The sequence below is a fragment of the Vanacampus margaritifer genome, chromosome 17 (assembly GCF_051991255.1).
Source record: "Vanacampus margaritifer isolate UIUO_Vmar chromosome 17, RoL_Vmar_1.0, whole genome shotgun sequence".
NCBI lineage: Eukaryota > Metazoa > Chordata > Actinopteri > Syngnathiformes > Syngnathidae > Vanacampus > Vanacampus margaritifer.
In genome coordinates this window covers 11,152,470-11,180,302 of record NC_135448.1, presented here as the reverse complement: position 1 = coordinate 11,180,302, position 27,833 = coordinate 11,152,470, and the positions used below count along the sequence as shown (strand labels likewise).

General features: G+C 37.6%; 1 protein-coding gene across 1 annotated transcript; it reads left to right on the top strand.

Moving 5' to 3' along the window:
- The first annotated feature begins 214 nt into the window (after positions 1-214).
- On the top strand, positions 215-27,723 carry hibadha (3-hydroxyisobutyrate dehydrogenase a). The gene is made up of 8 exons (XM_077548675.1): positions 215-332; positions 1,060-1,220; positions 1,355-1,464; positions 1,578-1,699; positions 18,572-18,705; positions 18,876-18,952; positions 25,682-25,838; positions 26,347-27,723. Exons 1-8 carry the CDS (start codon positions 263-265, stop codon positions 26,503-26,505), a joined length of 990 nt encoding a protein of 329 aa, XP_077404801.1. The 5' UTR covers positions 215-262; the 3' UTR covers positions 26,506-27,723.
- Positions 27,724-27,833: the final 110 nt, after the last annotated feature.

Sequence of the window (27,833 nt, the reverse complement as noted above, 5' to 3'; positions counted from 1 at the left end):
TTTATTTTGTTGTTGTTAATATTCATGTTAATCCAACCTAAAGCAAATAATATAAAGTAAATTACGAATATTTGGGAGTATTCGCGACCTAAGTGCATTTACATGTGAAAACAAAGGACATCCCGCCTTTGGCTCATTCCTATTGGCTAAAGTGATTATCCTCTAACTACAATTGGCTGAAGTAACTGTCAATCATTACTGCTGTACCGGCGTGTCAACAGTCACGGTTTTTGCCGACTGCCGAGGTCAAGGGGAGAGGAGTATGGCAGCGTTGTTTAGAGGGTGTGGAAATATTTTGCTAAAGTGGAATAAACATGTCAGCCCTACCTTTGGTAACGTATCCGCCCATATCGTTTTTTTCCTCTCTTAACATTTCTGTGTGTTCGGACAGCGAGAATGCTAAGCTGTCCTGTCTTTTCCAGTATGTTAGCCAATGCTAGTTGTGCTAGCACGTTGAGTCACATTCCCAATTGTTGACCACCTGCTCTGAGCATGCATCTTGCAATAAATGCAACATTAAATGAGCCATTAAATGATGTATGTTCTATTGCATTTATTAATGCTACTTTTATTTTCGTGTGCTCTCTGTTGGGTTTCATTTAAAATGTTTTGTCAGGTTTAAGGTAGTAGACTTCACTTTTCTACTTAATTGTAAAGCCTTTTTGTTGTCTGGTTGGTGCACTGCCAGTGTTTAGTATTGTTAACCTGCCAGGACTTTGGCTAAGCCTGAACTGTTTAATAGCCTGGCCACAGTTCCAAAATGCTGGCTGAGAGTGACCTGTACGGAGTGATGACATGCTGCAGCATTTTATCCTGTAATATATTTTCATATAAATATGTTTTTGATGACGTTAAATCTGATCCTCATTGCATTACCCATGCAGTGTTTTTTAATTTAGTATCACTTATCTTGCAATAGGCTGAATGTCACTTATCACTTTATCGCTTAACTTGGAAGTTTATTGCAGCCTGCAACTGTACAGGACAGAACTCCTCCCTGGACTTTCAACTCAGCAAAATTCCATCTAATTTTCCTCTTTTTTTCCCCCCCTTATTTAGTGTACATGCGGTCAATGGCCTCAAAAACACCAGTTGGGTTTATTGGTTTGGGAAACATGGGAAGTCCCATGGCCAAGAACCTGCTGAAGAATGGGTACCCCATTATCGCTACTGATGTCTTTCCTGAGTCCTGCAAGGAGCTGCGGGATCTCGGGGCACAGGTAACACGCAACCTGTAAATGTATCTTTTAAGCAGATTTTGACGAAAGCATGTCACGGACATGTGTTAACATATTGATTTCAATGTTGAAAAATGAACAGCCCAACTTTATTCATAATCTGTTTATTTTTATAGGTTGTGGACTCCCCTGCAGAAGTTGCTGAGAAAGCAGACCGCATTTTCACAATGCTTCCCTCCAGTCCAAATGTCATTGAAGTTTACACAGGACCCAATGGCATCCTTAAGTAAGTTTTAGACACTGCCCAAAAATGCCCTGATTAAAGTGTCATGCAAGGAAAAAGAACATTTAGAGTGTTTCCTAAATGTGCAAATAAAAATCTATTCTGTTTATTGTTAGGAAGGTAAAGAAGGGGACGCTTTTGATTGACTCATCCACCATCGACCCTGCCGTGTCAAAAGAGATGGCGTTAGCCGCGGAGAAGATGGGCGCTGTGTTCATGGATGCACCTGTGTCAGGAGGTAAAACATTTTTGTTTTTTTGCCTTTTTCATAAGATTGATTTTGACATATAGACCAGTAAAATTATGTAAAGACATTTATTTCTATAAAAAAATGAAATGCATATAGAATAGAATATAATGCCTTTATTGTCATTGTACAACAGATATACAAAGACATTTTTCAGTGCTGGTCAGTTTGTTGCCACTTATTTCTTGAAAAAAGTTAGCATTTATTTGAGGTGTGGCGTGTATTCATTTAGGATTACGACAAACTGTGATTAATTAATGGAACGACATCTCATAGAGCAGAGGCAACTATTTAACTAATTTACTGCCATTGATGGCTATAGACGTAAAAAATTCATTTGAACTATTTCTTTTAGTTTCACATTTTTTTTCCACTTTTGTTAACGAGTATGAAAACCTAGAAAACATTTTTTATTGTACATTTAGAACAGATATAAAACGTGTGATTAATCTTGAGTTAACTAGTAAAGTCATGTGATTAATTACAATTAAAAAAATAATAATCGCCTGATGACCCTAATAAAAAGAAAAGAAAAGGAAAGATTATTAAAAATTAGGGGCGTCAAACGATTACATTTTTTAATTGTAATTAATCGCAGAACTTCCAATAGTTAACTCACGATTAATCACAAATCTTATATCTATTATAAATGTACAATAAAAAAATTCTAGGTTGTCACACTCTAAAAAAAAAAAAGTGAAACAAATAGAAATAGTTCAAATGAATTTGTGACGTCTATAGCCGTCAATGGCAGTGAATGAGTTAAGGACAGAAAATGTAGGTCATTGCTACGTTCATAGTTTTATTTCTCACTTAACAAGCTCCTCTGGTGTTAAACATAAAGGAATGAAAGTAAAGAAGAATCCAATTGCGCCAACCACAGTGGTAATTCTGTGACCCCATTGCCAAGTTCCTGACCTGTCTTAGACTCTTTGTAAATTCAAACCATAGGACCCTTTGGGTTAATACCGCAACATGGGTTGTAATTACCAAGCCAGTCAGTTGCCATCTCAAGGTTTTATTGCCGCATTTGACCGAGAGTCCTTTCAGGCAAGGTTGAGGTTTTAAGTCCTCATTATGTCGGCGCTGTCTGCTCGTGACGACTCCTTGACAGAGCACAGGATCGCCAGTCACTCTTAATGGGCCGAGCAGCGCTGGAGAAGTCCCGCGTCAGAGCTTTTTCATGTTGATGGAGCAGTAATGGCGGCTATCCCATGTTAGTGCCTTTCATGTCAGATAAAGAGTCATAAAGAGGAGAAAAGCTTCCTTCACATGGAGAGGAGAGGAAGGAGATAAGACGAGAAGGAGATGCTTTCACAGTTAAGCTGTCCATCACGTCGCCTCATCGGGGCTCTTTTTGACTCGCACAGGTTGCTATTGCTAATTGCTATTTGCGACAGTAGCGGACTTTGGATTGCACAATGCCGAATTAATCACGACACACTCTGCTGCCCGTGCGCTCCCCTTACAAACATAGACTGGGCCTATGGCATGTTTACCAGCTGGCGTCTGCAGCAGCGAGCGACTGGAGATCAGAGCCTTAAAGCCAGATACTCTCCCTTAACACACACACTGTTTACATACTACAGACAGTGAACAGTTAGTGTGTGCACTCCTCCATGAAGGTTGTCTCCCAAATAAGACTCTTTTACTAGCCTGAGATGACCAATGATTGACCTTGTTTATGTGCCTCTAGCTTAGCATCAATTAGCCAGCAACGTTCAAAAATTAGGTATTACACAAAGAAAAATGTGTAATTATTGAGTTATTTTCTACGGAAGCGTATTGCATTCACTTGGACAAAAAAATCCTGTTTTTCTGGCAATTATTTTTTTTTGGGGGTGGGGTTCGTTTTTTTAATTTTCAGTTTTTCTATATATTTTTTTGTGTTACTGCGTTTTCTTTCTGTCATTAAAAAATATTCTGGAAAGGGGGGGGGGGATTATTCAGAAAAACGGGGGGAAATTACTCAGAAAAACAAAACAAATCAGAAAAACCAGGAGGGGAAAAACTACTCAGAAAAACAAAAATAATATTCAGAAAAAAACAGGAGGGGAAAATTATTCAAAAAACAGAAGAAGAAAAATATTCAGAAAAAAACAGCAGGGGGAAATTATTCAAAAAACAGAAGAAAAAAATATTAAGAAAAAACAGGAGGGGAAAATTATTCAAAAAACAGAAGAAAAAAAATATTCAGAAAAAACAGGAAGGGGAAATTATTCAAAAAACAGAAGAAAAAAATATTTTAAAAAAACAGGAGGGGAAAATTATTCAAAAAACAGAAGAAAAAAAATATTCAGAAAAAACAGGAGGGGAAAATTATTCAAAAAAACAGAAGAAACAAATATTCAGAAAAAACAGGAGGGGAAAATTATTCAAAAAAACTGAAGAAAAAAATATTCAGAAATAACAGGAGGGGAAAATTATTCAAAAAACAGAAGAAAAAAATATTCAGAAAAAACAGGAGGGGAAAATTATTCAAAAAACAGAAGAAAAAAAATATTCAGAAAAAACAGGAAGGGGAAATTATTCAAAAAACAGAAGAAAACAAATATTTAAAAAAAAACAGGAGGGGAAAATTATTCAAAAAACAGAAGAAAAAAAATATTCGGAAAAAACAGGAGGGGAAAATTATTCAAAAAATAGAAGAAAAAAAATATTCAGAAAAAACAGGAGGGGAAAATTATTAAAAAAAACAGAAGAAACAAATATTCAGAAAAAACAGGAGGGGAAAATTATTCAAAAAACAGAAGAAAAAAATATTCAGAAATAACAGGAGGGGAAAATTATTCAAAAAACAGAAGAAAAAAATATTCAGAAGAAACAGGAGGGGGAAATTATTCAAAAAACAGAAGAAAAATAATATTCAGAAAAACAGGAGGGGAAAATTATTCAAAAAAACAGAAGAAACAAATATTCAGAAAAAACAGGAGGGGAAAATTATTCAAAAAACAGAAGAAAAAAATATTCAGAAATAACAGGAGGGGAAAATTATTCAAAAAACAGAAGAAAAAAATATTCAGAAAAAACAGGAGGGGGAAATTATTCAAAAAACAGAAGAAAAAAATACTCAGAAAATCAAAAGCTGGTGCTCTGTTTTTCAGAGTTGTTTTTTTTTTTTTTTTTTTTTTACCTCTGAACTCTAAGTGACTTGTTGCAGACTGGCAAATGGCGGACACTTTCCCGCATGCAATACGCTTCCGTAGAAACTTAACTGTTAGCTTACTAAAATCATTCCAATCGATTGACATGTTTGTAAACTAACCTTAACTGAGCCAATAAATCATATATTTGAAGGTACGTTGGCGGTATGTGGGAAAGTGTCCACCATTCGAGAGTCTGCAACAAGTCACTTGGAGTTCAGAAGTAAAGAAAAAAACAAAAACAATTTTTCCTCCTGTTTTTCGGAGTATCCCCCCCGCCCCCTTTTTAGATTTTTTTTTTTTTGACAGAAAAAAAAATCTGAAAAACAAGCTGGTGCTCTGTTTTTCTAAGTATTTTTTCCCTGGTTTTGTAAATATTTTTTTTCCAGAATAATTTTTAAAAATGTTTTTCTGAGTACGTTTTCCCCCTGTTTTTCGGAATATTTCCCCTCCCCCCTGTTTTTCATATATATATATTTTTTTTTTGACAGAAAAAAAAATTCTGAAAAACAAGCTGGTGCTCTGTTTTTCGGAGTAATTTTTTTCCTGGTTTTGTGAATAATTTTTTTCTGAATATTTAAAAAAAAAAAAGTTTTTCTGAGTAAATTTTCCTCCTGTTTTTCGGAATATTTCCCCCCCATTTTTCAGAAATTTTTTTGGGACACCAAAAAAATTCAGAAAAACTGAAAATAAAATTAAAAATACACAAAAAAACAAAGCACCCCCCAAAATATTAGTCAGAAAAACAGGAGAGTGTTTATTCAAGTGAATGCAATACGCGTCCGTAAATTTCAATAGCACACCAAAGTGATATTAATCTACGCATAAATTTTTAGAAAAATAAAAATGGTATATAATAATAATCATTGTGACCTACGCCTATGTATAGGGAATTAATTAATATGCTCTGCCTCTTACCAGGAGATGGCACCCTACCCAAATAGGGTGCACACAGAGGTTTGTGAGCAATACGATCCAGGCTGTGTGACAAATTGGACTTTTCCACATGTCACAATATGCAGAGCGCCGCTGTGAATAATAATACACTTGTGATTATTGTTTAATCCTTTGCATGTTCTTTAAAGGAGTTTTACCCGTTCATTTATTATGATAATCATTCAAATGTTTTCTATCAAAAAAGTCCTATTATTGTTTTTACATTTTCTTGTATCTATCATTCTAATCAGACATGTAATTTAACAATACATTTTTCCGAACCCAAAATGGTGATAACCATGAACCTGAGTCACTTTTTTAAATAACCGTATATTCACGCTGAGATTGGGTCTCAAGTCACACAACTGTCAGTAAACTACAGAGTTTATCCACAACAAAGCAAAACCCTGATGTCACAAGCCAAGGGTGTTGGCATACAACTTGCAAAAATAGAAATTCTGGCTAACAAGTGGCAGGGTCGTTAGCAGTAATTACCCATAATGCCTGTGTTGGTGCCTTAATGCCCACGATGGTGTGCCGCATTGCTAACGCATGACAGCTTTTAAAAAGGCCCCGGAAAAAACTTTCATTGTGTTTTTTCCCAGCACTGGGAAAGCAAGCTGTTGTCCGATTGGCAATCGGGCCGATGCTGCTCACTTGTGAGGTCTTAAAGTCCTCGACTAACTGCCCATTTTCAAAGGCGCTCTAATCATATCCACGCATGCCAGTCGACTGTCCTTTGAGTGATTTGGGGGTACATTTACAAACGGCAACATTTCTTCTTCAGAGGTACAGAACAACTTTATCAAATGATCCCCAACCAAACTGTTTTTTTTGTGCTTAGTAGGCATTTCGAGTTCCAACCATAAACCGTATATGGCTTGTGTCCTATATAATTCACCCCTGCTGGTTGCAGTAGCAATGCTATAAATGCACTAACTATGGGCATTTGGCTACAGTAAAATTCCTTTTATTTTAATTTATTTATTTTAATGGGATGGGAAAATCTCACTGGATGTTTGGAACTCCAGTTCAGCAGGATAATGTCTCCCAGAGGACTTTGTGGTCTTTCCGTAGCTGATGCCATGTTGTCCTTCTTATTAAGACTGTGGGCAGATTGAGACGTGACATCACTTCTACATAATTGAACAGAAATCGTAATCAATGAATTGAATGGTACGTCATGTATTCCTAAAATGTATGCTTTGTTTGTACCTACAAACTATTCTTAAATTCTATAATTGGGTGTTTCTTAACTGTTTTTAAGACATGGCACTACACTATAAAAAAGAAAAAGAAAAAAAAGATATATTTACTTGGGGGGGAAAAACTAGTGAAGATTTTTCACTCAGAAATTCTCAGTAAATTTTACAAGCAGAGTTTTAGAGTACATTTTACCAGTTTATATATATATATATAATAAATAAAAAAATTACTCAAGGATAGAGGATTGGACTCATGACATTCCGCTTGGTAAACCGCTACTCTACCACCCGAGTCATGCCACTCTCGCTGTTTGCCAGTTGCCACTACTATTCTGCATTGCTGGTGTGCCCAACATGAGACCAAAAACGGGTCTCTTAGAGGTACAAGGATTCTGCCTGACACCATCATTATACTAACATACAGCAGGAGCGGCATTTGGCTCAGGTGGTAAAGTGGAGGGTTGTGGGTGGGTTTGTTCCTCAACCCATGAGTCGCTTTTCTTTTTTTTTTTTAAATAAACTGGTAAAATGTATGTAATCAAAACTTCCCTTGTAAAATTTACTTAGAATTTCTGAGTGAAAAAAAGTTTTCCTTTTATTTTATTTTTCAAGTAAATATTAGTCTCTCTCTCACTGTACATCTATGGCAGAGGTGTCAAACTAATTTTTGTCGCGAGCCACATAGTAGTTACGACAATTTGAAGTTTTAATTATTTTTTTTTTAGCAAGCATCTTGGAAGTTGACATGCTTGTGTTGCTTTTGCGGGCCACATAAAATGATTTAGCCGACCCAATCTGGCCCCCGGGCCTTGTGTTTGACACCTGTGGCCTATGGCATGAATAGATGAACAGAGATACAATACATGTAATTAAGAATTCATATTTTTGGGACTAAATATGTGAAATTCAATGCTGAGTTTGAGATTGAGTTTTTCATGCTGTTGGTTGGGGATAGACCGATTATGAATTAGGCCGATTATCGGCGCCGATATTCAGAATTTAGACAAATATTGGCATCGGCCATTTTGAAGAATCATACGGCCGACAATAGATCCAAAAATAAAAAATAAAGAGTGCAAGGGGGGGGTGGGGACTTCAGGGAGCAAATTATTAAATTTCATAGATGCTGCTGACCCTGGAAAGTCTGCATCTTCTGTTTTTGTTTGAAGTTAAAACTAAGATAAGTACAATTTTAATATTTCAGATATTCTGAAATTTTAGAAAAACTGTCAAACACAATAGAGAGCTATTTACTTAAGTTTTTATTTAACTTTTGAAGACATGCTACTGCCCCTGGGAGATCCCTGAACTTGTCAGATTTTTAAAACAAAGATGTCTATTGACTAAGATTTTATTTTTTTTAAACTCCAATATTTTATGAACCCTAAAAATTGTTCAATAAACGTATGCTTAAATATTCAAAAAGCACAAGTGCTGGAGTTTGTATTTTTTTCCATATTTTGATGCCAATATTTTTCCTTTTAGCGAAAATGAATATCGGCTCGAAATATCGGTTATGACCGTTTTTTTTACTACTAACAATCGTATCGGTCCTGAAAAAAAACGTATCAGTCCATATCTACTGCTGGTGTTTTTTTTTTTTTTTTACAAAAATAATTAAAACCATTCACTTTGAAACATTTTGAGGCTTTTTTTTTTACTTATAAATGAATGGCCACCAAAGTTTGACCATTCTTAGTTGACCGTTGTTTTCGTGCTAGCAACCCGTTTGACTCAGGACATGAATCTTCATGACATTTTCCAGAAGAGTTGATTTTCTTTATGCCTTTAATGCTTATTACTTCAATGCAGTCATGCTAAAAAATATAAAAAATCCCAATATTGCAATATTACTACTACTGTGAACAATATTGTATATCAGACACACAATCAAACCAACCAATGTTAATACTGACCCAATTGGAACTGTCACTTTTTTTTAAAAACAAGTCACCACCCCAGCCTGTCTGGTCAGCCATCATAGAAAGTAACAGGAGATCACTCAAGACAGGTTAATCCAGTCTGAGAATGGGATTAATGAGAAGATGAGTGTCCGAGTCCGAAGGCCGGTTACTGGAGGTTCGTGGGAAGGAGGGGGTGGGGGGGGGTGCAATTGCAGTCTGTCATTTTGATGGCTAACCAGTACTAGCGAGACAGCGGCCCAAAGACTAGATTAGCATAACAAGCCTCCCATTGACGTGTTCCAGTGACACAGGGGGGAGTTTGCAAGTGGGAGGGAATGGATGAGCAGTAAAGAGAGTCAGGGTAGCGCCGATGGTGCGGGGTGGTGGGTGGGGGGGGATGCTGATGATGCCCGTGCTCCAGATGGAGGTAGACCCGCGGCAGCTGTGGACTGGCTCTCACTTCCCCTATGTCATCTGTTGTGTTACGTTTGCGCGCGCCCATGTGTGTGTGTGCGCGCACGCAGACAAAGAGTCAGCTGGCGAATGAGTCGTACGGAAACCAACCCTGTCCGTCAAATGTAACTCCGATGTCACTCACTTAAGCAGGAATTAGCATGACGTTCGTTTGAAGGGCAGTTGTGATGGCAGGCGTTAAAAAGTGCCCGCGGACTCATTTTTGCAGCATTATTAGCTGGCACTTTTTTTTTCTAAATGAGTCTCGTCGGGCCAGAGGAAGGAATTGATTGCGGATCTCACCTTCCCACTCCATTCTCTTGTCACCTACCATTGAGCAGCCGACGCCGCCCCCCCCCACCCCGGCGGAATTGAACGGTTAGCGATGGCGATGATGGTAATGATGGCTGATTATTAAAGTTGGTCTTGTGGTCAATAGAAGAGCATCGCAGGCTTGCACCTTAAGTATCCCTAAATACAAGTTGACGCTAAGACTGCATTTGCTTGTCTCATTTGCACTCAAGTCTTTATCCCGAGATTCCCTTCTTTTTTTTTTCTTTTTTTCCTCCCTGGAGTGCTCAGTATTGTTCATTCGGTAATTTTACCGATTTGACATGTCATCATCATTGCTCTCTTTTTATTTTATTTTTTTATTTTTTATTTTTTTGTATGTGTCTGTGAGTGTGTGTGTATTCATTAGTACACCTAAAACCTATTTAAAAAATCCCATACCGTTCACCTAAACCGAACACTCCCAGCCAGAGTCGTGAGGCCGTCAGGAGACCCGAGGAAGGACCAAAGGAAAGTGAAATCCAGCACCGATCCCGAGATTCTTAAGAAACATTTATATGTAGGATTCGGTTCTCATAGTTTTGCACTCGTTAACTGCAGCTGATAAAGAATGCGGTATTAGTCAAGTTGGCAGATAAACTGTCGAATGTTCTTTTTTTTATAAACGTTTTTATGTGTCTGTGCTATTTTGGCCGGCCGCACCCCCTCGTACCGTTTCACTGAATTGCTCGATCTCCGTTATGGTTTTTATGGCGCCTTCTTGGGTTTTTAATTTGTTTGAGAACGAGATCTTCCCGTGGGTGTAATTATAATGGCGGACCACATGAGGCTATGCTGTCGGCCTCTAAACAGATTCGCAACCCCTGCTGGCTTAAACTGCAGGCGGGCAACTCTCATTGATAGGCTGCTGTGTAAAAAAAAAAAAAAAAAAAGAGCCAAAGTTAGCTGGGAAAACTTAGTGGCACCCAAGGTTGCATTTGTTTACGGCAACTTGCACTTAAAGTTGTGGCACGAATTGTGTTGTATTGGGAGAAACAAGCCATCGCTCAGATGATTCATATATTTATTTAAACAAAAGTCCGCTAGCATAAATCTCATTCACTGCCATTGACGCGTATAGACGTCAAAAATTCAATTTATTTAATTATTTCTATTAGTTTCACATTTTTTCCCCACTTTTGTTAACAAGAGTATAAAAACCTAGAATTTTTTTTATTGTACATTTAGAACAGATATAAAATTTGTGATTAATCGTGAGTTAACTATTGAAGTCATGCAATTAATTACAATTAAAAATTGTAATCGTCTGACGCCCCTAATTTTTAAAAATCTTTTATTTTATTTTTTCATTACGGGCATCAGGCGTTTACAATTTTTAATTGTAATGAATCACATGACTTCACTAGTTAACTCATACGTTTATCACAAATTTAATATCTGTTCTAAATGAACAATAAAAAGCAATTCTAGGTTTTCATACTCTTGTTAACAAAAGTGGAAAAAAAGTGAAACTAATAGAAATAGTTCAAATGAATTTTTGACGTCTATAGCCGTCAATGGCAGTGAATGAGTTGATGCTAACACACAATGCAAAATGCTATAATTCAGCTAACAAAACTAGCCTAGATGTTGCGGCGTTACAACCTTTGAAGCAACAGATATTTGACAGACACAAACGGTGCAGCAACACTTGTAGACAGACAATATAACAATCCTCATAGGCATATATTACCTAATATTACGACGTCTTGCTGATCAGTTTTGACAGAATACATATTATACTCGCCCGCCACAGGTGGCCACGGTTTGCACAATTATGTTATTACAGTATGTCTTTATAAAATACAATACTGTAGGGAACTTATTGAAAAACACATTACAATTTTGTTTTTTGGCGTTTTATTGGGAGCTGGAATGGATTACAATTATTCCGCCCTCCATTGAAGGCAGTATTTAAATTGCAAAAAAATATTTAGAGATGGGTGAGTACCGATACCTAGTGTTAATTCAAGGTATCGGCCACCCTCTTTTAAATTACAGAAGAACATTTCCATACATTTTTAAGGGTGGGTTTATAGTTCTTTCTTTAAAATATTTTTGTTTTTTTTAGGAAATGTTATGCATGTAAAGTACTAGTGGTATCGGTACTTGGTATCGCTGACTACTGAAGAGCGGAGTACTCATACTGGTATCGGTCTGAAAAAAAAAATGGTATTGAACATTCCCAGACCGACTGACTGTTTAAAATTCCCCATTCCCTCGCTCTGAAAATGAAATAGTCCGCATTAAAGCACTTCTTTATGCTGGATGGTCTCCTTTTGTTTTTATGTTTTTAAGCACTGCTGTACATTCTGTTCTTTTTCTATTATTATTGTGAACTGATTCACCCGCAATTAACGGGCATATTACTTTACAAAAACAAAAGCCCAGAGTCTCAGAGGCACCAACTGAAGTCTCACTGGCGCCGCCGTCTCTGATTCGCACCTGTCCCCAGTAAACACACACGCGGATCTTCTACGTACAAGAACACGGACGTTCCTCACCGCTTCAAAAGGAGTTTTTAGCGTAAAAGCTTCCAAGGGCTTGCGGATTGTATGTTTTTGTTTAGTGTCATGAAAGTAGCGCTACTGAAGACGGTGGTGCGAACTACAAAACCGGCTTAACCAAATGAGTTTCTCTGATGTCGCTTTGCCTGCGCAAGTTTCACCCTTCTGACGTTCATGTTTAATGATGTGCTGCGAAGCATCTGCCCTAATAATGTTTGATCGTCGGCTTGTTAACTTTTTTTTTTTTTTTTTTCCGCAGGAGAGGCGTGCGTATGCGTCGCGGGCTACGATGTGCAGATTTTCATTTGGCTCCAAACGGGTCGTTATCGGGTTCCCTCGTTTGAGTGGTCGTGTTCAGTTGACACGGCTAGAAGGCACGCATGCTAACGTTAGCTGCGCATTAGCCTTGGATGATAGATTTCATCACATGACATCATTTGCGATTACGGCAACTTGAAGCTTGAATGTAAACAAATGTGTTCGAAGAATATTTGAATATGGTCATTTTTGATGTCCCTCTAAACCATTAATTGAACTGTTTTCTAGTACTCACCTTAAATTTATTCTTCTTACGTTCACACTTAAAACTAGGGATGTTTTTTTTATACCAATGCTCAAATCTACAGTACTCACTGATGCCAGTACCATTAGTACTTATGATACATAAAATTTCACGACGACAGATCATTTTAATAAATGACGTATATATATCCCAACTGCAGCAAATTTCCTTAAAATTGGATGAAATTAATGGCAATTATATATTTTTTAATTTGCTTATAAGTCATTTTGCATAGTGCACAAAATAAAATAATATATATATATTTTTTTCAAATCGATAAAATGAATAATCCATTGGCCAATCAAAATATGTGGTTGCACAATTTATTTTTAAGGAATACAATTCAAGTAATTCAGTAATCCATCTGTTTAGCGTGTGATGTTTAATTATATATATATATATATTTATATATATATATATATAATTGAAATCCAGGCTTTTAATTTGAAAGGCTGTTCAGTATTTCCATTTCCTGTTTCACATTCTCCGTTCATTACAAATATAATGTAGTATGTATAAGAGCTATAATTAGCGTCTGCGAGGTTCGCAAATGGCGCCCTTCTTTTTTCAGCACCGCGAGGCAATCAAGCGCACGGCAAACGTAAACGAGGAAATTAAACACAGAAGTTACATGAGCTACAAACATATACAACACAGATATCGGTGATATCACTATTAAGTGTTAACTCATTAGGAGACACACAAGTCTTTCTGACAGTTGACCAAAAAATGGCCACAAGAGCGGGGGGGCCGATACCAGTATCGTTATCCGTCGCGAGTACCGATACCATGAAATGTGGCCTGGTACTTAAAACCCTTTCTCGCATCATAACAACTTCCTGTCTTGTAGTTGCCTTCCTCGCCCTCCTACCCCCATACGCACTCACGCGCATCCTGTCCCTCCCCCCCCCTAGGGGGCGTCGTGTAGTTGCGCAGTGCTAACGATCCACCACTGTCACTCCCGCTGGGATGGATGAGCCGGTGCACCCCAGCGCTCAGGAAGCCTCATTAGGATTCCTCTTTAATCCGTCTCTGACAGAACCGGCCCGGCAACGGGACGTATCCCTGCGCACACGCACGCTGATGCATACGTGCATTAATATACACTGTGAAAGTGTGTGAAGAAAATGACCGTTACACACACACACACACAAATGCGCACGCGTGTGGCTGAACTTTAGTGTATGCATATTGAACTGAGTCATTGATAGTCCAACACACACAAACAGGCACATTATGATGATTGCGGGTTTTTTTTTTTTTTCAATTTTATAGATCTTCCATCATTCCTGCATGACCACAGCTTATAGAAATCCTCTACATATCATAAGCGCTTATTAGGGTGATTAGTTAATTCGGAGGGAGGAGTGTTGGGAGGTAAGACGAGGACGATCGTTAATTCTCCTCTGGTGTCTCGCCATCTCTCTTCTCTTCATCTTCCTCTCGCTTTCTCTTCAGTGAGTTCTATTGATCAGCACATCGAGTGTGTTATCAATAATTGCCTCTTAGTTGTCCACAAACGGTGATCTTTGCTAATTAAGCAGCAGTTGTCGCACTGCCCTTTCTAAGTGTGTGTGCGTTTAAGACGGGGCCTTTTTTTCCCGTCTTTTTTTTTCTTTATTCTCAGCTTCTGTGACATCTTTGGTATTCAATGTTACGGGTATGAAATGTTTGTAGTGGTCTCATTATGTGCGCTGGTGACAGCTTATCACTGACACACGTTGTCATGTGACGTCATCAGACATATAGGGCAGTTTACAATTACGCAAAAAAATTACTATTTTTAGAACAGCGCATGGGCGTGGCCAGTTGATTTTCGGAAAAGAAACACAGGCAGGCGACTGAGTGAGTGTATTCGTAAAACTTATTTCACTATAAATATACTTAACAGATGTATTATGGTTACAACAAATCTCTGCTGCTTTGGCGTCTACTCGGGGTGTTCGAAAAAATCGATTCGGCAATATATCGCGATATTACAGCGCGCAATTCTCGATTCGATATGCGACCGAATCGATATTTAAACATAAATTTTTTATGGGAATATTCAACAAAACGTTGTACTTAGGGTTAAGATTCACACATTAAGCATGGAAGAATGTTACATTAATGCAACATTAAGCCTTAATATTTTTATTTCAGTGCTGTTCAAAGATGAAACAGACTGCAACTTGAATTTTCATATAAATAAATACATTTTCATACAAATCTTACAGTGTACAAGTTTACTGATTGGTATTTTCTAAATTTGAGTAAAAAAAAATCGCAATAATCAATTTATAGATTGGTATCGGGATTAATCGGAATCGAATCGCGACCTATGAATCGGGATACGAATCGAATCGCCAGGTACTAGGCAATTCACACCCCTAGCGTCTACCGATACGCGACCGGTTGGATATGACCGGGATCGAATGAAGGGAGTTTCCAAAGGAATGTCTCCGCTGGGTTCAAGCATGTACAATTAAACGGCAGTGATTTACGTGAAAAAGACGTCAAAAATTAATTTGAACTATTTCTATTAGTTTAACATTTGTTTCCACTTTTGTTAACAAGAGTATGAAAACCTAGAAAAAAAAATATTGTAAATTTAGAACAGATATAAAATTTGGGATTAATCGTTAGTTAACAAGTGAAATTATGTGATTAATTACAATAAAAAAAATAATCTCCTGACTGGCCTAATTTTATTAAAAATAAGGGGTGTTTAATCGTAATTAATCGCATGATAAATTAATTTTTTTAGTTATAAATGTACAATAAAAAAATCTAAGTTTTCATTAAAAAAAATAAATGAAAAAAAAAGTTAAACTAATAGAAATAGTTCACATGGATTTTTTCACGTCTATAGTCGTCAATGGCAGTGAATGAGTTAATGAGGAAAACGTGACTTCATTTGAGATCAACCCTAATAAAGAAGGCGTAGAAATGAAAGGTAGGGATGTTGGATGCCACTTTTTTTTTTCTTTCTTTTCTTCTTCAGACCGATGCCAGTATGAGTCAAGTCACCGCTAATGTGAGTTCAGCTCTTCTGCTAATGCTAATTCCTGTTTAATTATTAACACTGACATTATTAGGCGTTCCGTATTAAGAGGCCTTTCATTACAGTTTCACGACACCCTGAAGAGATTGTGAAAGTCTTGCTCGCCCTCCCCTCCTCCTTTTTGGAAAGCTAAAAGTGCAAACGTGCGCCATTTAGCAAGCTGCTAATTTTTTTTTGCTTCTTTTTGTGTGTGTTTAACAGTGCTTTTGTCTGCCGATACAAAAGCATTTAAGGGTGATCGGGTGCGGCCCGCTTTGGAAAGAAGTTATTTTTCACATGAAGGACTCTGTAGAGGCGGGAGGGGCCTCGGAGGGGGTGTTTTGCCTCCCACAACATGGCACGCTCCTTAAGCCATCAGGCATGGGGAGGGATGCCTAATTGAACATGATAAAGTGTAAAGTTAATTACCCCTCACGCATGTCACTGATAGCCCCGAGAGGAGGGGCAGCCTCAGGCACAGCTGGTGTGTGTGTGTGCGCACGTTGGCTATACATCTGTGTGTGTTTGCGAGAGAGAGAGGAAAAGAGAAGGGGTGACAGGACAAAAGGCAAGAGCTCCCCCGAGAGTTGCGCAGTGGATGATTGCAACAATCGGCTTTTAAGGATGCGTCTGTCCCTCTGGTGCGCCGCTACTTAACACGCCGGTCCCGCCGTGGCTCCCAACACGCGCGCTAAAGTGCAACGACCACCTTTGGAAAATTTGAAACGCAGTCAAGTGGCTGAGCTGACGATTGCCACGTGTGTTTAAGATGAAAACGAAGGCTGCTGGTACCAATATTTGACAGATAGAAATACTGATTACTCATGAATTAGATGATTAAAAATGTGTGTATATATGTGTAATGCATTTTTTTCCCTCCAATGCGTGTGTGAACTATACACGGATTTTCACTATTCGCGGACCAGTCTGATCCCGATTCCTCGCGATTGGTGGGCAAATAAATTGTTTAACCCTGGAGAACCCAGGAACCCTTTTCTTCTTTGGAAAATTATGAATTATACATTAAATGACTGCTATAAATTCACTGAACATCAAAATATATGTTTTTTCAATTTTAACCCTTTATTCCCTAATTTAGGATTAGGGCGAAATTTGACCCTTTTGGGATTTAGGGGTATCATTTCGAAAAATCTGAATAACAAAAACTGTCAGTAAACTATTTAGAATTTAAGAAAATAATCAATCAAATACACAGCTACATTGAACAATATAATTTTTTGTTTTATTTGTTGCATTTTAGAACTGGATTTTGAATGCACAAACACACTTTGGCCAATGGAAACAAGAACACAGGGACAAAATCACTGCTGGGAAAAAAAAGGTCTTTATTTGAGTAGCAGAATTTATAGGGGCCAAATTTGACCCCGTGGGTTCTCCAGGGTTAAAGGGGTACTTGACTCATTGAGCCATTTTCAGCAGTAAAAAGTTAGTATTTTGTCCAGAATGAATTTGATAACGACGATTTTTTTTTGTATACAATTAATACCTTTTAAAGCGAATTTTTCCACTTGCTGTCGACTGAAGATGACATCAACTGTGCTGAGGAAGTAGGTAACGACTAGTCATGGCTCACCCGTTTTTTCGCGTTTGGTCAACAAACTGAGCCATGATTGGTCGTTACCTACTTCCTCAGCACAGGTGATGTCATCTTCAGTTGACAGCAAGAAGAAAAAATCGTTTTTGTTGTTTTTTTTCATTTATTTGAGTAACATCAGGTTCTACATGTTATCAAATTCATTATGAACAAAATATTAACTTTTTACTGCTAAAAATGGCTCAATGAGTCAAGTAACCCTTTAAAAAAAAATAACTTTCCTTTTCGGTCACCAGTTTTTTTTCCAGTGCAAAAAAATTGCAAATTGGTGAATGGTAAAAAAAAAAAAAAAAAAAACATTCAAGGACAGCGCATAACTGTTGAACAAGAAACCAAAATTAAGAACACATTTTTAAAAAAAATTCACAAAAATCAACTCACTCAAAATGCATATCATTCCAAATCTGAAAAAAATACAATAAAATTATGCCGATAGTACACACGTACCACCTTAAGCGCAACTAAGACATGATCGCCATCTAGTGGTGAATGGTGATATTACAAATAAAAACTACAGTTGCAGATTTGCATATTGATTTGCATATTTGTGGGTTTTCCGTTCTTCTAAGGGATTTTTATCCCTACTCCCCCCTGCATTTCTTAAAAATAAAAATAGTGAATGTTTTTGGGAGAATATTTTGGGTTTGTAAAAAATTTATAAATGGGGTGGGGTGGGGTGCTATGTTTGAAGAGCCATATGATGAAACTCCGATTTTGATTGGAGGGAGCGTAAGTAAATGAAAAGGGCAACTAGTTGCTGGAGTGAGAGGGATTACAGCCTAATGATCATAATAAACTCAATTAATAAAATTCAATTAATCGTATCAAATGTCAAGTCATCTAATGTCTGTTTGGTCGATATATGACTCACATTTTCGCTTTGCTTTCGTTGACTATGTACAGTGATTTCTTAATAAACGTTCTGAATTTTACCATTAGTGCGATTGCTTGACTCTTTCTGCATTTAAAAAATAAATAAATAAATAATAATAATAATAAAAGATGAATCGAACAAATGCATCCATGTCTTAGCTGATGATTAGCATCCTTCTCAGTTAGTCGATCCAATTTGACTTTGTTAGCAATCAATTTTGGTCCAATTTGTGACGATGAAATTGGCTGTTCTTCCTCCAAAGGGGAACTGACGTGTCAGTTGACATCAACTCTCATGTGGTGCGTTTTTCAGGCGTCGGGGCTGCCAGCCTGGCCAAGCTGACCTTCATGGTGGGTGGAGCGGAGGAAGAGTACAACGCTGCGCAGGAGCTGCTCACCTGCATGGGAGCCAACGTTGTCTACTGCGGACAAGTTGGCACCGGACAGGTGACAACAAAAATTCTGATTCGCTGGAGGGGGAAAAAATAAAAAATCAGTGGCGTTCATAGCAGGGGGGCTGAGGGGGCAGTGGCCCCAGGCATCCTCCCACATGTAATTAAGACAAATCCAATCATATGCAGAACAGGTGACATTTCTTCTGTCATAATTCTCTTCAGGCTGCAAAGATCTGCAACAACATGCTGCTGGCCATCGGGATGATTGGAACTGCAGAGACCATGAACCTCGGCATCAGGTAAGCTCGTTCGAATATGGCGTGTAACAGTGGTAGTATTTACCACTTTAAATCACATGAGGTTTTAGGGCGTTAATAATAGGATATTTTCAGATTGAGGGAGAAAAAAAACAGTTTAGATCCTGCAGTAAATTATCAAGCTTCCAAATAACACACATCTCCCTTGTCAGGCGACTTCCTGCGTTGAGAGTGTTAATATTAGGCGTTTTTTATGACTCTTGACGACTTAAATGCCACAGAGCACCTGGTTTCAACGCGCGCGCGAGCGCAGCTGTGCCGGTGTGCGACTGATTTATCATCGCTGAGACAGAAGAGGAAAATTGGCATGAGCCGTCGCACATAAATCGCTTCGCTCGGCCACTGAAATATGGCGGCATTAACGGCGCGACGGGGATTTACACAAACACACGCGTGCACGCCCTCCCGTTTATATGCTGACACAATCAAGACCGACTTCTACCGAATGACGACGCACATTAGAACCGTGTCGAAAAAAAGGCAAACCTTCACAAGAAATTCTCGCCAAATATTGTCGGCATGTTTTTTAGGTTTAATTTTAAAACGTGAGCACATCCACAGTCCACTTCTTATCGAGAGGTTTTATGAAAATGTGTTTCTTACAGCGTGTCCTAAAATGCACGTGCGCGCACACACTGACATTCGAAAATGTTAGCAGGCTAATAAAGCCGGCGGCATTTCTGAAAACAAGTGCGTCTTCTTACCTGCCCGCACGGGCACAAGCGCACAATTTTCTCTCACAACGAGACACACACGCCGTTCTTTTCATGAAGCTAATTTGTTGATCTCAGATGGAGGCTCGGCCCATCTCCGCCAGAGCGTGACGTTCTCAGAGTGCAAGGAATCGCCGCGCATGACAATTATAAGCACACACACACACGCAAGCTGTCTTTCTTCCTCCTTTTCGTTCTTTGTCCCTATTTGTTTTACCTCCTCATTTTATTCTGTCCTTTTAATCCCTTCTACTCTCCTTAGCCTCATTTGTGCCTGCGGTAATTTCTGCATGCAGTCAAGCAGTCAGTGAAGGGGATGGTGAGGGGACTGCAGACAAATAGTAGGAAAGTGGCATAAGTGTGATATATATTTTTTTTTTTTATGATTTACGTCAGGGATGGCCTCAAACTGCATTCTCAGTTGCCCCATGACTGATTTTCACACAAAAAATTTTATTGTTATTTTTATTTATTTTTTGACAAACCGAAATAAATCTTCCAAGTATCTTTATCATGAAAACCTGGAAGTAAATGTAGAGAAAAATCTATATAATTGTTTTTTGGGGGTGGGGGGCGGTGGGTACTGCCCCATGACAAATTTTCAATATTACATTTTTTTTTTATTATTATTATTTTAATTATTGTTTTAATTATTGTGATTGTACTTATTATTTATTAATTAATTAATTAATTAATTAATTATTATTTAAATATTTTTATCATGAAAACCTGGAAGTAAATGTAGAAAAAAATCTATATAATTGTTTTTTAGGGGGTGGGGGGTGGTGGGTACTGCCCCATGACAAATTTTCAATATTACATTTTTTTATTATTGTTTTAATTATCGTGATTGTACTTATTATTAATTAATTAATTATTATTTAAATATTTTTATCATGAAAACCTGGAAGTAAATGTAGAAAAAAATCTATATAATTGTTTTTTGGGGGTGGGGGGCGGTGGGTACTGCCCCATGACAAATTTTCAATATTACATTTTTTTTTTTTATTATTATTTTAATTATTGTTTTAATTATTGTGATTGTACTTATTATTTATTAATTAATTAATTAATTAATTATTATTTAAATATTTTTATCATGAAAACCTGGAAGTAAATGTAGAAAAAAATCTATATAATTGTTTTTTGGGGGGTGGGGGGCGGTGGGTACTGCCCCATGACAAATTTTCAATATTACATTTTTTTATTATTGTTTTAATTATCGTGATTGTACTTATTATTAATTAATTAATTATTATTTAAATATTTTTATCATGAAAACCTGGAAGTAAATGTAGAAAAAAATCTATATAATTGTTTTTTGGGGGTGGGGGGCGGTGGGTACTGCCCCATGACAAATTTTCAATATTACATTTTTTTTTTTTATTATTATTTTAATTATTGTTTTAATTATTGTGATTGTACTTATTATTTATTAATTAATTAATTAATTAATTATTATTTAAATATTTTTATCATGAAAACCTGGAAGTAAATGTAGAAAAAAATCTATATAATTGTTTTTTGGGGGGTGGGGGGCGGTGGGTACTGCCCCATGACAAATTTTCAATATTACATTTTTTTATTATTATTTTAATTATTGTTTTAATTATTGTGATTGTACTTATTATTAATTAATTAATTATTATTTAAATATTTTTATCATGAAAACCTGGAAGTAAATGTAGAAAAAAATCTATATAATTGTTTTTTGGGGGGTGGGGGCGGTGGGTACTGCCCCATGACAAATTTTCAACATTACATTTTTTTATTATTATTTTAATTATTGTTTTAATTATTGTGATTGTACTTATTATTAATTAATTAATTATTATTTTAATGTTTTTATCATGAAAACCTGGAAGTAAATGTAGAATTTTTTTTATATAATTGTTTTTTGGGGGGTGGGGGGCGGTGGGTACTGCCCCATGACAAATTTTCAATATTACATTTTTTTTATTATTATTTTATTATTTTAATTATTGTTTTAATTATTGTGATTGTACTTATTATTAATTAATTAATTAATTATTATTTAAATGTTTTTATCATGAAAACCTGGAAGTAAATGTAGAAGAAATCCTGGAACCAAATCAAAATGTTGAAAAATATTGGGGGGAGAAGAAAAAAAGTTTTAAGGTGTAATATCTACATTCACCTTTAGATGGCAGGCATGGTGTAGTTCCACTTACTTAACCTTTACTACAAAATTATTTCATTAGGCCTAATAAAAAAAATATGCAGTACAAACATTGTACCTGAATAATCTGAATTTTTTTTTTTATATATATATATATAATTTTTGGGGTGGGAAAAAAAAAGCACAAAATGAGTTGGTTTGCTGTTAAACATATTTGTGCCGTCCTTGTATGATACAAATTTTGCACATATGCATTATGCACATATTTGTCCATATTTTAAATGTTTTTTGTCTTAGGTTAGGAAGTGTGTGGTCCAATGTAGCACTGATGAAATATTGTAGCCCCTTATACCATTTAAAGGGATACTCATTACTCATTTAGCCATTTTCAGCAGTAAGAAGTTCATATTTCATCTAGAATGAATTTAATAACTTTATTATTTTTCATGTGTGCTCAGGAATCAGTTAAGGGCCAATCACGGCTCCGTTTGCAAACGTCACATGACCAAACCCAGAAAACAGGTGAGCCGCGATTGGTCATTACCTGAGCTATAAGCACCTGTGATGTCATTTTCAGTAGACAGCAAGTGACAAAATATGTTTTTAAAGTTACTTAACTCATTCACTGCCATTGACGGCTATAGACGTCAAAAATTCATTTGAACAATTTCTATTCGTTTAACATTTTTTTTCCACTTTTGTTAACAAGAGTATGAAAACCTAGATTTTTGGGGGGGGAAATACAGATATAAAATGTGTGATTAATTACAAATTTTAATCGCCTGACGCGACTTAAAGATTATGAATAATTCGGGGCATCAGGCGATTAAGAATTTTAATCGGAACTAATCGAATGACTTCACTAGTTAACTCACAATTAATCACAAATTTTATATCTGTTCTAAATGTACAACAAAAAATAAATAGTTTTTCATACTTTTGTTAACAAAATTAGAACAAATTTTAAACTAATAGAACTAGTTCAAATGAATTTTTGACGTCTATGGCAGTGAATGAGTTAATTGTACATGGAAAAATAATTACGTTGTCAAATTAATTCTAGGCAAAATATGAACTTGTTATTGCTGAAAATTGATAAACGAGTCAAATATCCTTTTAAGTTGCTCATCCCTGTCGTACAGTACGTGAACATGAAGACGATTTATCTCTTAGCACGCGCACACACACACACCCGCGCGGGTGATTTAAAAAGGTCACGACAGCAGACTGCCATTTTTAGCAAAGAGGAATTAAATCTTCCTCTCATTGCTGCCCCAGCGAATTGATTAGCGCTTATAAATGTGCTTGTTGCCTCCTATAAATGAAACCATTAAAGCCTGCGTGCGCGCTCATTACCTCTTTAGCGTAATAACAAACAGGAGTCGCTCTCTCTTGCGGCGTCGCATGAGGATGAGGAGCTAATTGCAGCGGAGGAGACATTAGCGCCGCTGCGAATGCAAAACTCCACCTGCCGGCGCATAAAACGCGCTCGTCTTACTTCCATCGCACGGCAACACGTTTGCGTCGCCGCCCTTGACTAAGCGCGTCCATGACAATCTTGTTAAAGCGTGACGTGTCGCATATTAGAACGAAGAACACCTCCGCGGCGTTTGAGCGGTAATCTGCGTGTGCGACGTGGGGGGGGGGGGGGATTCATTGATTTATCGTGCACAGAAGACAACAGCTCGCCGTCAGCGTCTCGGCTCGCTCGGGCGCGCTTTATTGTGCGCCCGGCCCGTAACCTTTTCAGCTGCTGATCCGGAACGCAGAGAGGGAGGGAGGGGGGGGCGGGTGATGTCAAACATATGTCCCCTTGAGTCCTCAGACAGGGGGGACGACGTGTCAGCACAGGAGATGAGGAGGAGGAAGAAAAAAAAAAGCGTGGCTGAAAAAGCCATCAGTGACGAGAGATCCACCGATGCCGCATTTCCAAAACCGACGCGGGACACAAAAGCGCATGTAAAAATTTTCCTGGAGAGCTCAGTATTGTTCATTCGGTAATTTTACCGATTTGACATGTCCATCTCCAGGAAAAAAGAAAAAAAAGAAAGAAAAAAAAAGAGCATGTAAACGCCAGCCATCCTTAATTAGCTCGCCGACGGCTAATAAAAAAAGCTCTACTGTTATTGTAATGGCGGAATGAGAGCCAATCAGAGGGAGGGAGGGCGGGGCTTGTAAGCTAGCTATGATTGTTTAACAGTCATATTGAGAGCAGAGCCGACTTGTAAGTAACACTCAGCTTGATGTGGCCAGCATTCATTTGCCTACAAAAAGAGATTCGACGCCAGAGTTACACCCTCCTCTCGCCTGCAAAACGGGTCCACTCGCATGCATAATCGTAACCTGCCACTGCAGCCGCAGATAAAAAAAAAAGAAAAGAAAAAAAAAAGAAAGAAGAGCTCCGTGACAGTGAGCTTTATGGCTCCCCCGTGCTGCTTAAACCACTTCACCTCCTCCTCTTCCACTTTTTTTTTCCATGAAAGAGGGACGATGAAGGATAGACGTACCGCTAAACATCAATACTGCATTAGGCTGCATTACAAAGCCTTCAGCCATTAACGCTGAGGTATGGTCGCACTCGGGCGCAAAGGTTCAACGGGGGTCAGGCGCTGCCCCGCACCCATTTTATCTCCAGGTTTTGCTTGCACCTCAAGGAGTTCACAAAATGTCATCAAATTCGCTTTTTATACTCGCATCTCGACAAAGGTGACAAATAAAGATTTCAAACACAGACATAAGCATTTTTGCTCATTTTAGTTAGTTAAGAAAATCATCATCATCACTTTTTTCATTTACTAATTCAAGGCAACTAATAATTTTCATCTAAAACTCTCCCAAAAAAATTAGCTCGAGCTGCAACAATCAATCTGATACCTTAATCATTTCCTGATTAATAATATGTTATACGTGACATCACTAGTCTAAACATGACATTCTGATTAATATTACATTTGTAGAATATGAATTATGAAGCAAAATCCAGCCATTTTTATTTATATCAGAAGGCGGCCATTTTGCCACTTGCTGTCGACTGAAGATGACATCAATGCTCGGGCGACGGCCAATCACAGCTCACCTGTTTTCTGAAGCTGAGCTGTGATTGGTGATTACATGATACCCGAGCAACTGTGATGTCATCTTCAGTCAACAACAAATGGCAAAATGGCCGCCTTCTGATATAGTTTTAAAAAAATGCTGGATTTTGCTGCTTAACTCATATTCCACTAACGCAATACTAACCAAAATACCGTATTTAGGCTAGTGGGGTCGCATAGAACATATTATAGTCAAAAAAAAATTTGTTGGGTTGATTTCACATCTAAAAAAAGCTCATTTGAAAAAAAAAATTGTTTTTTACTTTGATAGAAAGCAAAACCAGACAACTCCACAAAATTAACTGGAGGTGTAAAAGCAATCTGAATAATCGACAACTAATCAATTAATCGTTTAGAGACCTTGTTAGATTTAAAATGGTCCAAATAATCCCCCCAAAAAATTCTGTAGTCCTCCATGAAAGGAGGCACCTTTTTGTGTTTTTTCAAAACAAGACATTTACAAACGTCTGCTTTTACTTTGGAAAACAGCAGTCAACATTTTTGCTAATTTTTTGACCATCAAACCAGTACCTGAATCATAATTACTTTACATTTGTGTATTTTAGGACTGTCAATTTGAAATAATTTCCCCATTTTTTTCAATAAAAATTTGTATCTGATTATTTCATATAATAATCAATAGATGAATTGATTATTACTGCCTATGCACAATCGAAACTATATTATCTTGAATTCCAACGATCCACCTGTGAATTACAGTGTCAGTTATTTCAAAGTTGACTCTTTTGTCTCTTCCGTCTAGACTGGGTTTGGACCCCAAACTTCTGGCCAAGGTCCTCAACATGTCCTCGGGTCGCTGCTGGTCCAGCGACGCGTACAATCCCGTCCCCGGCGTCATGGAGGGAGTCCCTTCTGCTAACAACTATCAGGGAGGTTTCGGAACCACACTAATGGCCAAGGTAAAAAAAGCCCTGCATGTGGGAAAGGAGAGTTTTTTTATTTACCTCCAGGAAACAAGTATTGTTTTGAATCTTCATTTGAGGTTCCACCGCATTCACTTAATCGTCCGTTTTGGTAGCGAATCAAATGCTTGTTACACCCTCGGACCTACTTCCCCCCCCGTTCTGCTTCATGTGCAATTTATTATGTTACATTTCACTTTACTGCCATTTTACTCTTTCTATATAGTGGGTAGGACACCATTATTGCGTGTCCACATGTATGAGCCGGGGGCTTCCTCAATCACGGTCACCAGCTGACACATTTAGGGCTTTAACATGTCTGCTGGCTTCCTCTATTTGATGGTCCATATGCTCCTCGCAACGGGCTTTTGTGGTCCAATTGTCAATCTGCCATATCCGCAACGTGTAGGATCAAATCTAACTGTATGTGATGTGCTTCACCATTCAATGCAAAAAAAAAAAAAAAAAAAAATGCTCACCTCTCCTTCATGTGTCTCTTATCCAGGATCTCGGCTTGGCCCAAAACACCGCTACTAACACCAAGACGCCGATCCCTCTCGGTTCTCTCGCTCACCAGATCTACAGAGTCATGGCCTCCCGCGGCTATGCCAACAAAGACTTCTCGTCCGTCTTCCAGTTCCTGCGTGAGGAGGAAGGACAGTGAGTGGAAAACACACACACACGAGCACAACCTCGCACCCGCTGCCCGTCGTCCCACAATACTCAGGAGATGCTACAGTCCAATTAGCACACAACATATACCCTCATCGTCGTCGTCCGATTTTCACTTGGTGGTATCGAGTGCCAGAAAAAAAGGCCTCAAATCGGTTTTGGAATACCAAAGGTTCTGACGGACACAGTTCAAGTTTACGTGTTTTCCCTCAAGAGGATCATAACAATCGTTGCTATCGGCTACTTTCTGATCCTCGTTGTGAAATATTGTGAGGTTTAGATGTTTAGTTTTGCACTTTGGACACCTTGTACGATGCTCAGGACTGTTTTGATGTTACACAAGCTACTTGAACTTACCTCTATCCCTTGTCAAACACTGTTTAGGTTGTGCACTGTTCACTGTACACACTAAAGAAAAACAGCTGGGTCATAAATAACCCAAATTGGGTCAAAAGGGACCAACCCCAATGCTTGGGTTAATCATTTAATCCAAAAAGTTGGGTCAAATGAATAACACTAAAAACAACACCCAAAATTGGGTTTTGGTTTATTCTTTTGACCCAATTTTGGGTTATATGAAGGTCTAAAAAAAAGAGGGGTTGTTTAGTGGGTTATTCATTAGACCAACTTTTGGGTTTACCAAGTAAATAAATAACGCAAAACATTGGGTCAATCCCCCCAAAAATTGGTTGTTTTGTGGGTTATTTATTTGAGGCAACTTTACAGCTTAAATAAATAAATCAAAAAGTTTGGATCAGTCCCTTTTTTTTTACCCCAATTTTTGTTTTACATGCACAACCCAAAAAGTTGGGTGAGTCCCCCAAAAATTCAGGTGTTTTGTTAAAAAAAAAAGGAGTTGTTTAGTGGGTTTATCATTTGAACCAACTTTTTTTGGTTCAAATAAATAAACCAAAACATTGGGTCATTTCCTTGTTGACCCAATTTGGGTTATTTTTGACCCAACTGTTTTTAGAGTGCAAAATAGTCGCCCTCCACTTTTTTCCACTTGTTTCCCTTTTCTCATTTTTAATTTTAAAGTCACAAGCAAGGAACGGTTAGTTTGTGGCTGCTTTAAGCAAATGTACATAATGTATATTTCATTTTTGTTGTGGCGTTTAGAAACATATTGGAGACATCTGTGACATTTTGTCAACCCTGTGTGGAACCTCATACTTGGACTTCAAATGTTCATTAAAATGTGTTCTGTGTACTTTGTGTGTTATTGGCTATTAGTGCCGATAGAAATGCCTGTTCTTCAGTAACAATGTAGTAAACCTGGGCATCTTTTTGTGTTATTTAATGTAAATATTTCCACAATCT

Bases quoted from the DNA above. Each gene is read 5' to 3' on its own strand.
- hibadha (XM_077548675.1), top strand. From the start codon at position 263: ATGGCAGCGTTGTTTAGAGGGTGTGGAAATATTTTGCTAAAGTGGAAT. The intron at 1,221-1,354 runs GTAACACGCAAC...TTATTTTTATAG, and splicing joins TGCGGGATCTCGGGGCACAG to GTTGTGGACTCCCCTGCAGA. The intron at 1,700-18,571 runs GTAAAACATTTT...TGCGTTTTTCAG, and splicing joins GGATGCACCTGTGTCAGGAG to GCGTCGGGGCTGCCAGCCTG.